Raw genomic sequence first — 18984 nt, 5'->3', positions numbered from 1 at the left:
ACCTTGTGTGTTTAACTACCGTCGTTGTCATTTGGTTGTTGTTGATGTTGTTGATAACTTAGTCGACTGTTTTGTTTGTTGTCGCTCCTTGGTTGCCCGGGAAACCGCCGCCGCTGTGCTGCAGCAGTCGAGGAAAACAGGAGAAGCGTTCAAGAGTCGATATGGAGGGCGGACCGAGTGCTACGTGAAGGCAACAGCGCCAACCAGCGCCAAAACACTAACAAACCAACAAACAAAAAAACATTATTTAAACTTTAAATGAAAATCATGAAAATCCAATCCTTTAAATGAAAAAATAATAGTAAAAAAAAACGATCACCATTTTTTTAATTCAAAGGAAAATCTTTTTAGATTTAGAAGGATAGGTTTACAAATTTCTGACAGTCAAGCGTCCATATGAACATTGAAATTAGAGAGATTTTGAGTCTTCACTTTGGGTGTTGGACTTCAAACTTTATTGAGTCACCTGAGGATCAAACCAATGACTGTAAAACACCCGAAGAGTCCTCTAACACTTTGAGACATTATGTCAGAGACACTGGAGACATCATTTCTAAAAGCTAGTCAGTCTTTCTTTGAGTATTGGACTGTCTGATATGATAAGGATCAAACACACAACCTCTAAATGTCTCACCACTTTGATGTTGTGAGAGATTTTGAGTTTTCACTTTTAGTGTTGGACTTTAAAGTTCATTTAGTCACTGAGGAGTAAAACCAGGACCTCAAACCATTGGACAAGTCTTCCAACAATTTGAGAGACTGGGACAGAAAAAAAACAGTTCTTCTCTCTGAGAATTTCCGTCTTTCCTCAGAACATTGGCTTTTAAAATTAAATCTCTATCTCAGGATTGAACCACCTGGATCCTCTTGGACAAACCTCATTAGTGTTTTAGTTTGAACTGAATCAACTCAGTAGTCCTCAGATTTAAAGAAAGACAAAACACTGATACTCACAATGAGGCTTTTATTGTGAAAACATATGAAAATAAGGGTTAGAGTTAAAAAAAAAAAAAAGAGTAAAAGTCAGCAACATGTTTATCCTTTAATAACCGTAGCTTCCATCTTTAAAGGAAGATGAATTAATTTACAAGAATTATTTAGAGGAGTTTAAAAAATAAACTGATTTAATATATGAACCTGAAAACGTGTGTGTGAAAGAGACAGACATGTAGAAACTGAACTGACAGACTGATCTCTTTAACAGTGAGAGAGTTTCTCTAACAGGAGGAGACTCTCTGCTACAATCAACACAGAGAAATTGAGGAACTAGGCCAGAACCTAAACCCAAACCCAGGATAAAGAGGTTCAGTGAAGGTGGTGTTGAAGGTGTGGAGGTGGATCAATGAGTCAGAAGAGACTCTGTAGAAGGACAGAGTGCCAGCAGGATAGTCCACATACACTGCTACTCTGTCAGGGACAGAGGAGGAGGAGGGGATAGGTGTCACTCTGTTATTGTGCCAGACAGAGTACCCAAAAACATCAGAGCAGAACAGAGTCCAGGACTGCTCGTTCCATCCAAACTCCCCGTCTTTACTGTCTCCTTTCCTTCTGATTCCTCTGTAACTCACTGATATGTCAACCCTTCCTCTCCACTCGACCTCCCAGTAACAGCGACCATCCAGACCAGTTGTACACAGCAGCTGAGGCCAGTGGTCAAATCTGTCTGGATGATCAGGATATGACTGATCCTCCTCCACATATGTCACTGTCCTGTTGTTGCTGGACAGTTCGATCTTTGTGTGTACTGTGTTTGTGTCGAGTGTGAGTTCATAGGAATCTGATGGAGAGAACAAGACACAGCTGCAGTTATTGATTGATCATCTGATCAGTGATGTGACAGTTTGAGGATGGTTGAATGTACTGTTTTGTTTTCATGAATCAAATTAAAAACACACCTACACTTCCTCAGACCTGGTGTCAACCATCGGACTCCACCGGGCTCCACCCTGAAAGGGGGGGCCAGCATGTTCTCTTTCAGCATGCAGACATGACGTTACATGGCTCTCATACACAGACTGTATTATTACTGTGTTCAAAAGGAGGCTTGTATGTTTGGATGTACATTCACCACAAAAAGGAACTGGAGTCTTTATCATAATGACACACTGAAGTCATCATCAGGAGAAAACTCCTCTGTTGTTGTTGAAGTCAAAGCACTTGAAATCTGTCATCAGCTGTGACAAAGAAAATGTTTCAGCTCTTCCTCCTCTATCAGACAGTGTCTGTGGCTGCAGCAGGCCTTTACATACCTGAGAGTCTCTAGTCTCCCGTCTGGATCCTCCAGTTCAGCAGACAGAAGCTTCTTTCCTGAGTCTCCTGGATGATTGAAGCTCAGGTCCAGCTCTCTCAGATGGGAGGGATTGGAGCTCAGAGCGGAAGCCAGAGAAGCACAGCCTTCCTCTGTGACCAGACATCCTGACAGACTGAAGACACACAAAACAACACCGCCCAGAGTTCAGAACAGTTCAGAACAGAGTTCATATATCTTTAATATATGTCCATCATTTAAAATGAACAGTAACATGCTCTGACCTGAGAGTTTTCAGTGTACAGTGTGGACTCTCCAGTCCAGACGACAAAAGCTTCACTCCTGAATCCTGCAAGTTGTTGTTACTCAGGTCCAGGTCTCTCAGACTAGAGGACTGGGAGCTGAGGACTGAGGACAGAGCTTTACAACCTCTCTCTGAGAGGTTACAGCCACTCAGTCTGAAGAAATGATCATGTGGAATTAAAAAGGAAAGGAATTTATTTTCTCTCCCACTGAAAAGACAGAAGTGTCTGTATATAATGATGTATAAATCCAACTATCTATACACTTACAGAGCTTTGTTAGAGGCTTTGACCACTGGCAGCAGCTTCAGAAGAGCCTCCTCTGAAGCAGATTATTTCTTCAGGTCAAACTCGTCCAGATCTTTTTCTTATGACAGTAAGATGAAGACCAGAGCTGACCATTGAGCAGGAGAGAGTTTATCTGTGGGAAGACTTCCTGAACTCAAGGACTGTTGGATCTGCTCCACTAGAGAACAATCATTCAGTTCATTCAGACAGTGGAACAGGTTGATACTTTTCTCTACAGAGGGAGTCTCTTTAATCTTCTTCTTGATGTACTCAACTGTTTCCTGATTCGTCTGTGAACTACTTTCTGTCTGTGTCAGCGGACCTTGTAGGAGAGTCTGATTGTTCTGCAGTAAAAGACCCAGGAGGAAACGGAGGAACAAGTCAAGGTGTCCATTTGGACTCTGTACGGCCTTGTCCACAGCACTCTGGTAGAAGTTTTTCTCTGCAGATTCGTCTTGTCTTGGTTCAGACTTCTGGGAGGTCAATTGTTCTCCTGACAGCAGATTGAGTCCAGAGTTGATGAAGGTCAGATGGACATGAAGAGCAGCCAGAAACTCCTGAACACTCAGATGGACGAAGCAGAACACCTTGTCCTGGTAGAGCCCTCTCTCCTCTTTAAAGATCTGTGTGAACACTCCTGAGTACACTGAGGCTGCTCTGATATCGATGTCACACTCGGTCAGGTCTGATTCATAGAAGATCAGGTTTCCTTTCTGCAGCTGCTCAAAAGCCAGTTTGCCCAGAGACTCAATCATCTTCCTGTTCTCTGGACTCCAGTGTGGATCTGTCTCAGCTCCTTCGTCATACTTGACATTCTTCAGTTTTAGTTGAACCACCAGGAAGTGGATGTACAACTGAGTCAGGGTATTGGGCAGTTCTCCTCCCTCTCTGGTTTTCAACACATCCTCCAGAACTGTAGCAGTGATCCAGCAGAAGACTGGGATGTGGCACATGATGTGGAGGCTTCGTGATGTCTTGATGTGGGAGATTATCCTGCTGGCCTGATCCTCATCTCTGAATCTCTTCCTGAAGTACTCCTCCTTCTGTGGGTCAGTGAACCCTCTGACTTCTGTTACCATGTCAACACACTCAGGAGGGATCTGATTGGCTGCTGCGGGTCGTGTGGTTATCCAGAGGCAAGCGGAGGGAAGCAGTTTCCCCCTAATGAGGTTTATCAGCAGCACGTCCACTGAGGTGGGCTCTGTGACATCAGTCAGGATCTCAGTGTTGTGGAAGTCCAGAGGAGGTCGACACTCATCCAGACCATCAAAGATGAACACAACCTGGAACTGTTCAAACCTGCAGATTCCTGCTTCTTTGGTTTCAGTAAAGAAGTGATGAACAAGTTCCACCAAGCTCAACTTTTTCTCTTTCAGCACATTCAGTTCTCTGAAAGTGAATGGAAATGTGAACTGTATGTCCTGGTTGGCTTTGTCTTCAGCCCAGTCCAGAGTGAACTTCTGTGTTAAGACTGTTTTCCCAATGCCAGCCACTCCCTTTGTCATTACTTTTCTGATAGGTTCATCTCTTCCAGGTGAGGCTTTAAAAATGTCTTGGCATCTGATGGTTGTTTCTGGTCTGTCTGGTTTCCTGGATGCTGTTTCAATCTGTCTGATCTCATGTTCATCATTGACCTCTCCAGTCCCTCCCTCTGTGATGTAGAGCTCTGTGTAGATCTGATTCAGAAGGGTTGGGTTTCCTGCTTTCGCTATCCCCTCGAACACACACTGGAACTTCTTCTTGAGGTTAGATTTAAGGTTAAGCTGGCACATAGCAGGAGATCCTGAAAGAACAAATGACATTGTTGAGTATTCTCATATTTGAGAAACTAATGTGGGTGTATTGCATTGCCTCTATTACCCAGAGACTAAAATTGCTGCCTTTTTGTTTGTTTATAGAATAGGACCAACTGGATCAACATGTTAGACCAGTGAAATTTTTAGATTTTTGGTTGAAGTTTAAGAAAGTCACTGAAATATAAAACTCTTCTGAATATGAGGTCACACACAGGTTTAGAGAAAAATGTTTTTGATTGGACTGAACTGACTGAACCTGATTTTGTGGGGTTTGACTGGACTGGGACAACTAACCCCTAATGATTATTTTTAATCAGATGTGACTCTGACTGGTCCTCTTCTTACAGAGTGACTGCCAAACCTACAACATGTTGCCAAGATGGAGAAATGGAGAAGACGCTTGATGCAGACCAGAAACTCAGCTGTGGACCAAGTTCGAACTTGTTGATATTTACTTTTTCTGTATTTTCTGCAAGTGGAAAAAAAACATGAAGATATAAGAAATCCTCCTACTGCTCTGCAGACAGTCAGCCAGACCCTCTTGCTTCATTCTCCTCAGGAAGTTCAGTGTGATCTTCAGAAATGCCTCTCTGCTGCTCCTCTGCTCTTCATCCTCACCGTCCAACACTTCCTCATACTCCCTCTGACTCTCTGAGCATTCTGGGTAATCTAGACTCAGAAGCTTTTGGATCTTCTTCAGCTCGTTCTTCACAAAAGTGACCATGTTCTCCTCCAGCAGCTGTAACAGAAAACTATATGAATGACACCATCAAACATCAGATCCATGTTGGACAGACTGACAATCCACCGGTCTAAAAGTGCAGCATGGATATTGTTGTGAACAGAAGAGATGTAACGGTAGTTGTTGTACATGTACAGACCATAAATATGGGCTCCAGGTGTGTTTGATGTGGCTGGGCAGCCTGACCGCTGGGAGCCTCTGAGCTCTCCTGGTCCTCTCTGTAGAGGAATCATGAAGAATGAGCTCACATTATGTCTGTCCACACAGAGACAGACACATGCAAAAGGTCCATGAAGTCATGTTTGGATGTGAACAGTGAGTCAGACAACTCCCTGTAATGGTAAAGTATTACTAGTCCTGCTGATCACACTGAGAATCAACAACCTAGTCTGCAGCTCTTCGTAGGTTTCAGCTCAGTGTTTGGTTTAGTCCTAAGAGCTCTCACCAACACTTTATACAGGTCTTCCTCCTCACTGAACACAGCTTATGTGCCCTGAAACAAGCCACCTAGAACCTCCAGCTGCTCCAGTGGAGCTGCTCAGTGTCTTGTATCAGACTGGTTGTACAGCTCCCAGTATGAACAATGACAATAAACCAGTAAAGTCTCACTGACTAAATGACAGTTCAAACATTTTAAGGATCAGTTTACTCCATCAGAGGTATCTATCAGAGGGTCGAACAGCATCTGAAACACCCATCCCCCTCTGTGATTGGTCAGCTGTGTGCAGATGGAAAAGTAGGTGAGGCTTGAACTTCTCTCTTCACTCAAATTGCTTCTCATGTGAACAACTGAGGTGAACTCTCTGAATGTCTTCCAGGAGAGACTGTGTGAACATGTAGAAGATATCTCCATATTTAAACCACATCACGTCTCCCCCTTCTCTATGACAGCCGGAGGTTTACCTCCTTCTTCACTTTGATTTCAGATGTGGTCGAACAACACGTCGTACAAACTAGTTATTTTCTAGAATAATCTGAGTCTTACTGTCAGTTACAGCTTACATCTGATCAGCTGATGGATGTTGTCCTTTAAATTCAATGACAAATTCCTTCGAGTGGTTGCTCTTTAAAGACAGACAGCTGGGTTCAGGAGAGTCTGGTCTCTGCTGCTGGATTCTGAAACAAAAACAGAACTGATAAATGTGCATGCTGAATAAAAACTGGTGACAAATATGTTCAATCTTTTAATAAACACAACAACTAACTTTTAGTGTGAAATGTTTTTCTGACTTTAAATTCTGACCTTCCAGGTCCACACTCAGTTCCAGGTCCAGGTCCAGGTCCAGGTCCAGGTCCAGGTCCAGGTCCAGGTCCAGGTCCAGGTCCAGCAGAGTGTGATGTGTCCCTAACCCTAACACACACAGAGCTTTGAGTGTGAATAATGATGGAGCAGTGATTTGAGTCAAGGACAGTTAGAGATCCTCATCTCACCTCTGAGCTCTGGTCTGGCTCTCATGTTCCTGCACAGAGTGGTTTTAGACTCTAAAATTTAGAGGGAGGGGCTCCCTCCCTCCTCTCTGTCCTCACTGGTCCATGCATAAGAACCAAATTTCACTTGTAACTGTTTGCTTTTAGCCTTAACCTGTTGAATACAACCCCACATGTCGTCTCTCTGAACTGAGCCCTCACAGGATTTGAGTTTTTTCTCAGAATATAACCGCCCTTCCCTGTTCCATAGTTTTTTCCAATTTACTGGGGCCCAATATGCCATGGCAGTATATCCTCACATATTTGACATGATAAACATGAGCACTTCACACTAAGTATGAGCAAAACCCATGATGGCTCAGTCCACAAGTTCAGCAAACTTTGAGATGCAAAACTACCACACACATATGAGCCCACTAGGGGGAGCTCACTGGCTATTTTCTGAAGAGACTGTCCTCCTGTGAAAAACAGCAAACAGGTTGTTTGTGCAGCAGCATATTATGACCAATAGTTACATTTTGTTGTTAGGCAACATCTAGATGTTGGTCAAGGAGTCTGGAGTCTATCTATCTATCTATCTATCTATCTATCTATCTATCTATCTATCTATCTATCTATCTATCTAGCCATCCATCTATCTATCTGCATGTTTATTCTGGTAACCATGAAAATCAAGGTCTGGTAGCATGCTGTAGGGGCGCTATTTCAGGAGACACTCCTATGGGTCGTATTAGAGGGTTGAAAAAACAACCTATATGGTTGTTTAGGTTGGAGGACTTGTTGTTTCTGAAAGCATCAGAGCAAACTCACAAGAAACAGTATTAAAATGAAGGACAGTCATGTGATCAAATTCTTCACATTTCTCACAAACAAAATAGCCCTATTATGCTCTATTGTATCATTACAGGAGGAACACACTGTCAACTGCGTGTTTAACAAACCTTTTCATGATGAGGAAACCAGATCCTGATATCCTGATAAAATTGATACCAGGAAGTAGTCTGACGAGAGAGACATTTTAAAGCAATATTAAAACACATCATTGACGATCAAGATGCATTTCTTTACATCAATAAACGTCCACATAGTATTGTTTTTCTCTGTTACAGAACATAACCACACAAGTCATTACAACCATCTCCCTCATCACAGTGTCACCATTCAAATCAACTAACCTGGACACAAACACTCAAGAGCTTTTCTTTCCCTGTCAAACTAAGACTTTTACAAGCTGATGTTTCTGGCAACATAAGAGTTAAAGTAACAGATTCCATTACACCAACAAATTATGGTAAATTAGTTTTAGCACAGTCTTAAAAATAATAGAAAACCACCAGCAAGAGTTCTGCTTACCGAGCTCTCCCGTATGAACGTGCGTCGCTGTGCAGCGCACTTCACAGTTCCACCAACACACAGGTCTGTGTTGGTGGGACTCCATCACGTCACTGACCAAGAATCCAGTCTGACCAGTCGGACTGAACCAAAAACTGTATATAAATAATAAACAGACTCAGAGTTCAGATGGCGAAGTGTGATTTTTAGTGTTGAAGGATAAACACTGATGTGTTACTTAAATATTTTAAACTTGAATATTAGTTGAACCTAAGGCCTGTGTTTCATCCCTCCTGTTATTACATGAGGTATATACATATATATATATATAATTCTAATAGAGAAAAGGTGCAGTTTTACAACAACAAAGTGAAAGTGAAACAGATGCAGTCAGAATCCATCATTCTGATCTGTCTGCGGTGCTGCTAAATATTATATCTCTTGTTACTGATGTCATTCATTGTAATTTGAACTTGTCTGACATGAGAAGGACTGTCGGACCCGCAGCACTAAACATTTCTAAACAGCACAGGCTGTGGGTCCCATGGGCACAGAGAGCCAGAGTCACATCCTGTGCTGCTGTTGTAGATTTAATTTTCAGTCTACACTCAATAACCCACAATGACAAGATGAAAACATGTTTTTAGAATTTTACAAAAGTATTAAAAATCAGAACCCTTTGTTTTGGTACTCTGGACTGTGATCAGGTGCTTACTCTATATATGCACTCACAGTGAACATATACTGGAGTAATCATACATTAAAATGATGAAGGAACTTGAAAATGTTTGACAGCTGAGCCAGACTGTCTGCAGGTCTTGAGAAATCTTGAATTCAATTTCCTAAGAGAGAGGCCTGAGGAGGAATTATAAAGTTGTCAGTTTCATTAATGTGTTAAATATTTTCTTTTCCCCACCACAAGCAGTGTTGAATACTGAATACTTGAATACATACTGTCCTGACTTGTTTTCCATTTTACTCTCATAGTTTGGCCGGTTTGATTGTGTGTGTGGTAGCCTATTGAAAAGTCTCAAATTCAGCCTGATGAACAGGTTGGTACAGGTTCATTTCATTACAAGGCCACTCACAATCAGTGCATTCTGACCACATAGGAGCAGCAGCTGGATATCATATCAAACTGTGGGTGTGTTCATTTTAATGTATTTATGTGTTTTTAGCTCATGTTTGTTCATAAACTAAGGACTCAGTGGGGTGGGGGGTGTTAGTGAGGTCTCAGTTTGGTTTTTACAGTATAATGACGTGTGCTCTACCTGACTGAACGACGAGACAGAGGCCGTCTTGACCAGCGCAGCATGTCTTTTATTTTATTGTTATTCTTAGTCACTTCTTTGTCGTTACTGTTATTTGGTTCATTTTTTTTCTTTTAACTGCTCAGTGCAGCTGCTGAGTTTTAAAGCTGTGACCAGAAAAGGTGAGACAGAGTCTGAGTGCTGACCTTTGACCTCAGCAGCGTCCCATACTCTGTTCATCTACACATGTGACGAGTTTCAAACAGCTTGGGGACAAAAGTTTTAACGGTCACTGCTGACGCCACAGAGACGGTTTCATCAGTGTGACTGTGAGGCAGCACAACACACATTACTCCTCATGACTTTAATGACTGCTGACTTTTGTCCCTTTGCTGCCACCATCAGGACAAACCCTATACTGCACCTCAGAGCAAACCCGAGGTACTTGTGCCTGACTCTGAATTTTCTACTTTACTCATTAGATTTAAACCTGAGGTTTATATGGCAGAGTTAGTTACTTTACAAATTAAGACTTTTGCACATAAAACACATGAAGATGTTAAAATGATTTATTAGATGAAACTACTCAACAGTAAAAATATCAAACATGTCACAGTTTAAACTTCCTAAATGTGAGGATTTTCTGTTTTCCCTTGAAATTACTTTAATTTTCTTTTAATAATTTAGATTTATTTTCAATCATTCTGAAGTTTTGGACTGTTGGTTTGTTCCACTTTGAGCTCTGGGCAGCTGTGACGACATATTTCATTTTTTTCCTTATTTCTTTGCTGTGGAGCACAGAATTGACGTTTCACTTGATGAATTGAGGTTTCACTTGATGAATTGAGGTTTCACTTGCTGTATATTGTTGTACATTTTCTACCTAAGTAAAAAACTACAGGTAACTACAGTAAGTAATTTTACTGTGGTCCTGCAACTACAGGAAGTACTTTTCTGTGATGCTGCAACTACAAGAAGTGCTTTTGCTGTGATACTAAACTCTTGTACTGATGGAGTATTTTAAACTCTTGTACTGATGGAGTATTTTAACCCTGTGGTACTTTCATTTTAATAAAAGATTAGAAAAAAGCTAAACTAAATATGTGCTTCTAATGCAAAGGATGTGTGTAAAAGTTTAACTGAAGCTAATATGGGGTTTTGGTGTCCAAGTTAAACAAATCAAGTGGATATGTTCCAAAGGTACAATCATTTTAGTATAAAAATTCCCTCTTTTATTTTATACTACTTTATACTAAAAAGATTGTAACTTTGGAACATCACTTGATTTGTCGAACTCAGGCTGCAGAAGGCTATTAAAAGCTTCAGATAAATTTTCCCCAAAACGAAGGCTGTTTTGTCATAGAATTAAAAGCACAGCCAATGAACCAAATTATAGACAAACTCAAGAACTACTTCAATGTGGTAGCACTATTAGAGACCCTATATATATATATATATGGTATGGAAAATTAGTGTATTGTTTTTATGCATTTATTATTGTTTCTGTTTTTATTGAGTGACTATGTTTTGTTCTTGTAAAAGGTATTCAAAAACCAAACTTTTTTTAATGAAGTAAAAATGAACTCCATAAAATGATGTAAATGATGATGAAATAGCATTTTAATACATATTAACAATCTAAGTTTTAACAATTTATTAAATTATTTTACAATTTGTTGTGTCTTTTATTTATTTAACTTGATTTATTAACATGGCTATTTATTTTAAAATAACTTTAAAATAATTTACAGAAATATATGTATTATACTAATATACACAAAATATTCAATCTCTAGTTTATACCTCTCAAATACCTTTACCTAAAAGACACCTCTCTTATGTAATTACATAATATTTATACAGTTAACTGTTGTGATAATAACAGTTTTTCCTTCTTAACATGGAATATATCTATGTGTAACTATTGAAAACAGTTGAAGTCAAATGTAAGTTAAAGAAAATTAGTTTAATTATACATTTCTTTTTAGGTGTTACCCTACAGACATCCTGCTGGTTTCCAGTGGAAAAAAGATCCCCAGAAATGAATCTATTGCAACACTCCTGTAAAAGAAGTAACATACAATATCTAACCAAAATATTTTATTTTCACGGTTTAGTGTCAGTTCAAATCACTGCAGATATGCAGAGTGTTCACATGGATGTATGTATGTATGTATATCACTTGCTCTCCATTACAGTGAGAAGTTTGTTAGAAAATGTTCCATCTCATCAACAGCTAACATTTTAATTGACTGTAAATGGACAACAACAACAGTGCTACCACCCACACAGATGAAGCTAAATTAAAGCTTCACACCTGTTTCCATTAGAGCTAGAGAGAAGCCCATTTGTACATATATCTGGCACAGGAACATACTTGGCTTTATCCCAGGGAAAGGCACCGGTGCCAAGGCTGCACACTGAGAAGTGCTGCCTACTGTATGTAATGCTGCCAGCCAGCATGTCAGTAGTAAATACAGCGTGTGTGGTGAATGGGAATGTGGGCCATCTCTTTGTGGTGCTGCTTGGCGTAAGGCCACAGGTAGAAGTCGATGATTGCAGAAGTGATGTTACATGTCTCTCTGTCTCTCTCCTGCAACAGCTTGCAAAGTCTATCTTTGATCAGCTCCACCGACCAAATCGAACAACCTCGGATCTCAACTTCTCTCCTGTCCCCTGAACACAGCGGCTCGCCTGAAAGAAATGGGAGACAAGCGCATAACACACAGGGTCATTATATCATACTATTTTTAAATGATTCATTTCTTTATGATGCACACACTCTCCTGTCTCACCGTTTTTCAACATTTGCATCAGTGTATCAGAGTATCGTAGCGCTCCGAGGTAGACAAGAGCCTGTGGGACCCTATAGTCTGCAAACATGGTGAGCCAGTCCATGTTAATGATGTCTCCCTCTCCTCTGGCCTCCATGACACCCCAGAAATCTGCCACCAGGATCTGGGCTCGCTTGTAGAGTGAGATTCTCTTCCCCTGAAAGAAACAGGACACTATACACTACACTCTGATACTGTATGTGCTGTTTGTTCAAACATCTGTTTATTTGTTCTCAAGCCATTGCTGCTTATTACTAGACTTTTACTATTACTAGATTTTCTTATCCAAAGATAATATAATGGCATCACTAAGTGTGCACATTGTTTAATTTGCTCTGTCACTGACTGTATAATATGAAGAGAGCAGTAGAAATATTGCCATGCTGTCTTTGGCCAGGAGATGGAACTCTAACATCACAATTTACCTTCTCCAAATGCATTCAATTATCTCAGATACCATACACGTCCTATTTGCTTTCAAGATCTTTTATACATATCATATATTTTTATTAGACTATGAATTGAAAGCGTCTACACAACTGTACAGTACATTTATTGTACAAGTAATGAATTCAATAGAAAAACTGATGTAAGCAATGGCGTCTGCTCTGTAAAATAAAAAGATGAAAAGCTAATTTTTCCAAATGTTTTTGAAGTCACAGTCTGTAAATGGACACTCATCAAACCAGAAATCATGATTATTTGACTATCTGAGATGAATGTTTTAATCATTCAGAGTCTTGTTGACATATTAAAATTTAGATAACTCAACAACTTGATAAAACTTCTGAAACCTGAACTTGACGAGCAGAAAATATAACTGTTCGCAAGAAATTTTCTCCAGCAAACATGAACATTTTTCTGCACATTTCCCAAACATGAAATGTTCCACAATTCTAGAAAATGGCCCACTATAACTCTAACCTCATACACAGCTTCATCCCTGTAGGAAGGGATCTTCTCGACGATGAGCTCCACCATCTTGCGGGCATCGTTCCCGGCTTGGCTGATAAAAGTGCGGAAGCTTCCGCCGTGTTCCAGCAACACGCGACCGCCTTCAGTCAGCACCTTGTTAGACAGATTCAGTTCATATTCAACAACGATGAAGAGTAGGAGCGGCATAAGCGGCATACTTTCACTTTCCACTTAACATAAAGGAAATACAGTTGAGGTAATCATGTAACACTGATAGACAAAATACAATAGTTACATGAGCTATAATATCAGTTTTCTTAGCCTATGTGAAAATATATCCAAAAAGAAGTTTAAAAGTTCCATACAAAGAAAAATAAAAACACACATGTACAAAGCTGCCATATGAATACGACACGACATAGGACAATATAATCCTTATGAACCATGCAAGAATGTAACAGTGCATTAGTTTTTGATTCAATGTGGCATCTATGTTCAGTCTATTGATTAGAGAGATGAGATTATACATCTACTTGTCTCTCAGCTGAAAAGAACTACTGTAGTTTTGTACTATATAACTGCTGAAAAAGCAGCATGTGCAGTCTAAATGTGTTGCTGCAAAAGTCGGCTGTGCATTCAAAAGAGTCAAATATTACACTTTTGCACAGTTTCAAACGGAAAGTGGAAATGCAAGGTGCAACTTCAGACATCCTTTTTGTTACTGTACTGACAATGTGTCAAACTGTGATAAAAAAAAGGAACATTACTAAAGTGACCTGTGGATTAATTGTAGAATTACAACCCTAGTGTCATAGCTGTTGGACGTTAACTTGATAATGTCAGGACCTTGTGGCGCTCCTGAAGCATCGGCATGGGGGTTTCATTGTCTGATCGGAGGACTTGTCCCAACTCCTCCACACTCATCTGAGAGAAGTACTTCGGATCAGTGATGGGTATACCTGTGGAGTGAGAAGAAGAGAAGCAGTTAGACAGATTTATCTTTAGACAAGAACTACCAGATAGAAAGACAAAGACAAACTCTCAAGGCTACTAACTTATGAAGTTATAGCGTGCTACAATAACCGGAAGATAACTGCACAGTAGCCATTTCTCACAAGACGCTTAAAAGACATCATTTGTTCTGATCTCATGCTGTCAACCCTTGAGATTCTGCAGAAAAGCTACCTGTGCTTTTCTGAGAGAATCTGTTGTAATTATAAAGGCCACAGCGACCACACATTGAGAGCACTATTCCATATGAGACATAATTGATTCATATCCGGAGTCATTCACACTAATTATGAATGATGCACAGGCGCATGCAGAGCTACAAGCAATTTCCCAGCAGTCCAAGTTCAAGTAAAGGGCGCATACACAATAATTGGCAATAGCAGTGCAAAACAAAAGCAAACAGAATAGATAAATGAAAAGAGACATCAAAATATACATCTTTTTCTCCAGAGAGTCGGCCTCTAACAAAAAGGATAAATCACTCTATGACAAAAGGTACAGTTGACATGTATCACTGTTAGAGCATGGCCCTACCTTTTGCTTATAATTCTGACATTTCTATGACCCAGCCAAGTTGCTTTATTGAGGAGAATCTGTTTTATTTTCTGTGTAATTGTGATGAAAATTTGCTCAGCAAATGAAAGTAACAGCTATGATGCATCACCTTAACTTTGCACCTGGAAAAGGAGGTCAGATGTGTAACTGCTAAACTGATGCACTATTGAACAAAGCAATACATTTGTTATCTTGAGCCTTGTTACAATACACTGTTCCACCCCTGCACAAATTTGAATGTCACCTGATTCTGTCTATGCAAAGATCCGGATATCACTGCAACAGCTGTTGACACAAAATTGGTTCAGGCTTTCCTTCTTTATGCCAAAAAGAAACAGAACTGAAACTTACATTTCTACCATGCCATGTCTCTGTAACTTTGGTTCAGTTTATCTACTACTCTTATAGAACAGTAGTCTGTGTCTGTAACATCCCTTTAACCCATCAAAAAGCTGAATTCTGGTGCCCACACGTCATCAATTGAGTGATATACTGTACATGCTCTCACCCTCTTCCATGGCCCTGGTGATGGCAGCACACAGTGTCATGTAGCCTGTGTACATGGTCCCTTTATAGGTCACCTCACACTGTTGACTTTCATTCTCTGGCCAAAAGGAGAAGTTCATGGTGTCTACCACAAATACCCAGTTCAAAGCCTGCAGTGTTGAGGGACACACGTTACTGAGAGAGAAAAGGGAAAAAGGCTGAAAACCTGAGAGAGCCACCAAAATGCTTGAACCATACAGTGAGAAAGAACAATTATTGGCTAAATGACTAAAAGACACGGACACGTATGCAGAAGGGTTTCTCCGAGTCTGCACATAAATAATGAACTTAAAAGGCTGAAATTTTCTTTTTCCATCATTGCACTTTTCATCAGTTCTTGAAGAGTTTTCACTGAATAGTATTCACCAATTTTGACCAAGTAGTGACCTTCTTGACTTGCTTAACTTGACTGTTTTTTGACCAGTAGATAAAGAAAGTTATAAAATGTAATTTACAACTAGGGCTGCAACTAATGATTTTCTTCATTATTGATCAATCTGCCAAATATTTTTCAGCTTAATGATTTAAGTGTCACAAAATAGTGAAAAATGCCCGTCACAACTTCCCAGAGCCACAGTTGGCCTCATCAAACCTCCTGGTTTGTCCCGCCAATAGTCTAAACCCCAAAGATATTTTATAATTTCATAAACACAAAAAACAGCAAAAACTCACATCAAATGATGCTTGATAAACAACTTAAAAGATTTATCGATTATCTAAATAGCTGCTCATGGAATTTTCTGTTGATTGACTAATCGACTGCCTCATTGTTTAAGCTAGTACTAACACATAAACAAGAATTAATCATCAACAAAATGTCTGAAATGTAGAGATACAGACTAAGCCTGGCAATGCTCAGTCAGAAACCAGAGCACTGAGGATTGCAATATTGCTGTTGCCTTCATTTCACTGAACACAAATTTCTATGTAGCACGTTGTTCACTACTTCTGTATAATATGAAGAATTATTTATAATATAATATATATATATATATATATATATATCTGGGCGGCCCCAGCTGTTGACAAACTCCCCTGGTCAGAAGTGGGTGCTGGGGCCAATGGATTTGCCATCTTCCAGCCACTGGCAGTCAGACAGTCACTGTGTCGGAGAGTGTAGAGCATCTCTGCCACCTTCTGCACTCCTTCCTCCTCCACAAACACATCCCGACTCCTTTCTGCTATGAACTGGCCAGACTCACGAGGAAGCAGGGGTGTTTCCATGATGGACGCTGAATGGAGCAGAAACATAAATGAAGGACCGCATGTAGGCAGACATGCATGTACAAATATGAATACATTCTTCATCAGTGCCCAGCTGAGTCTAGGGAAGTAACTATGACAACAATAACCTCTTACATACACATTCATGTTTGCAAAATAAACCTAAAGTAGATTAGTTCCAGTCAAAGACATACAGACTTCAGGAGCAGCTTCTGTGAGCATACATGTGAATGCCAGTGTCCTTTTCATACTAAAACAGCAATATCCTACATACATCTCTAGGGAAGTGCCATTTTAAAGATTATCTCCCTGCTTTATTAGACAATTCATAATGAAAAGACATAATGAAGATGGTGGGAGAGATGTAACGAAGCAAGAACATTTCTGTTTGAAAAGAAAAACATGGCAAGAGTTTACAAAGTAACTCAGGGACATAGCCAACATCAATTTCCAGTGGTGGAAAGTAACTAAGTACATTTACTCAAATACAGTTTTGTTTGTATTTTACTTGAGTAACCTAATTTTACACTGCTTTCTACTTTTACTCCAATACATTTCAGAGAGAAACTTTTCATATTTTACTCCAGTGTATTTATTCGACAACTATGATTAGATTTTAAAAACCTAATGAGGGTATAAAATATGACACACTGTTATACAGTAAACCACCCAATAGGATATAAAACAGCCAGAATCAGCTTCACTTCAGCTAACTATAACAATAATATGTACTTACATTAATGCATCACTAATAATAGTGGTATAAACGAAAACCCTGACAGAGCAATTTAGCCTGCATAGCAGGTACTTCAACTTTTATACTTCAAATAACTTTTGCTGAGAATACTTACATACATTTACTGAAGTACAGTTTTAAATGCACAACTTTTATTTGTGATGGAGTACTTTCACAGTGCCTACTGCTAATTTTACTTAAGTAAATTATCTAAATATTTCTCCAGTGTTGCTGGAGCTTTGCGCTGCATTTCCACAGTGAAATATCGTCCTATCTTCTGTCTGTCTGAAGTGCCCAGTGGCTGTGTGTTAATGATGCCTTCTCTATCAGACTGATAATAGGACATTGTCAAGCACAAACATATAAGCTTATTGAATGAAATTCATTTTCACTACTCTATCTGTGGTGAGTCACATGATTCACTCTCCACTCTGATATTGTTCATGGATCAGTCAGCAGCTCAGTTACATCGCGTCATCACGTTTCATTGATAAACTAGAGGAGCAAAGTGCATACAAGACCTGAATGTCGCCACTGACACGGACACTACTGAGCTTCCACAACGTGGAACAACGGCACACACTTTTAGATATGAACTTCCTGTTCAGCAGAATCTGACTTAGTTATTCGTTCATGAACTAATGATTTCCTTAACTTACCGATCAATACAAGTTAAGCACTGTGCAAACTCGTGCCGCGTCGTGTTTCCACTACCTGGTTTCCAGCGGTTGACCAATCAGAGCCTTCCTTGAGGACTCATCACAGACCGATAGACCAATCACAATAAGCCAGGAGAGGAAACAGGAAAAACAATATCCGTTATGAATACGCAGAGATAATTATTAATCCTTCTATTTGTATCGCATATATTATCAAGGCGAACCTGAATGACATAACGTCAGAGGGGTGGGGTCATGAAATGGCCGGATTAATCTTTTAAGATGAAACCAAGGATCCCATTGACCCCCACTGTACATGGCAGTTTCCTTATTTCTCCAGAAAACAAACAGTATTATAGAAATGAAATGATTACGTGATTAATCGACTAAACGATAATAAATTCTAATAATATAAATACTGTTAATTTTCAAGTATTTTTTTAACTAAAAATGCGTTAAAAAAAAAACAGTAAAGCTTCTCAAACGTGATTACTTCCTAGTTTCTCAGTTCCCTATGATGGTAAACTCAACTTTTGTGTTTTTGACAAGATGAATGTATTACCTTGGTCTACATGGAATACTAATGGGCATTTTTCACTCTTTTCTGACATTTTATTAACTGAAAAATCAATCAATTATTAAAGACAGTAATTGTCAGATGTGCTGATTATGAAAATAATTGCTGGTTGCAGCCTTACACATCTCCTGTGATGGAATAATACCACTTTGCCTGAGGATTTTGTGAATGTTAATTACTTGGCACAGACAAAACAACTCATCTTTACAACAAACAGGCTCAATATAAACTGTAACAATTAAAATTAGATTTATAGAGGATGGAAGATCTGTCATTGTTGATATTTTAATGCAAATTAATAAAATTTTGTTGACTCAAATGTTGTGTAGGGATCCTGTGGTTGTGGCTCTGGGCCGTTGCCTGCTTTGTGATTTGACATCCAGTAACCTCCCAATGAACATTAAGTGGAATTAAGTTTAACTGCTACCAGGGAAGTCAAAACTCTCAGCTTTTGTCAACTTAACAAGAAAGAATCAGCAACTAATGAGTAATTTGAAGTAAAAAATACCAAACATTTGCTAATTCCAGCTTCTTTACTGTG

The 18984-nt window shown here is 39.5% G+C and overlaps 2 protein-coding genes across 2 annotated transcripts; both read right to left on the bottom strand.

Annotated features, from left to right (window-relative positions):
* Positions 1–1057: 1057 nt before the first annotated feature.
* LOC111230836 (NLR family CARD domain-containing protein 3-like) lies at positions 1058–6455 on the bottom strand. Its single transcript, XM_022757691.1, is given in 8 exon segments — positions 1058–1777; positions 1900–1946; positions 2250–2423; positions 2533–2706; positions 2821–4621; positions 5148–5373; positions 5516–5594; positions 6379–6455. Coding segments are annotated over 7 exon segments (2958 nt in total). The 5' UTR covers positions 5519–5594; positions 6379–6455; the 3' UTR covers positions 1058–1244.
* A 4659-nt stretch (positions 6456–11114) lies between these two features.
* Positions 11115–17916, bottom strand: cunh9orf64 (chromosome unknown C9orf64 homolog). The gene is made up of 7 exons (XM_022757783.1): positions 17867–17916; positions 16283–16479; positions 15210–15357; positions 13982–14094; positions 13145–13288; positions 12182–12377; positions 11115–12080 (listed from the first exon to the last, which is right to left on the bottom strand). The coding sequence occupies exons 2-7, from the start codon at positions 16469–16471 to the stop codon at positions 11851–11853; spliced, it is 1020 nt and encodes a 339-aa protein (XP_022613504.1). The 5' UTR covers positions 16472–16479; positions 17867–17916; the 3' UTR covers positions 11115–11850.
* Positions 17917–18984: the final 1068 nt, after the last annotated feature.

This window comes from Seriola dumerili, unplaced genomic scaffold, assembly GCF_002260705.1.
Source record: "Seriola dumerili isolate Sdu_G_001 unplaced genomic scaffold, Sdu_1.0 BDQW01000290.1, whole genome shotgun sequence".
NCBI lineage: Eukaryota > Metazoa > Chordata > Actinopteri > Carangiformes > Carangidae > Seriola > Seriola dumerili.
The sequence above is the reverse complement of the archived record's forward strand: the minus strand, read 5'-3'. Positions and strand labels throughout refer to the sequence as shown.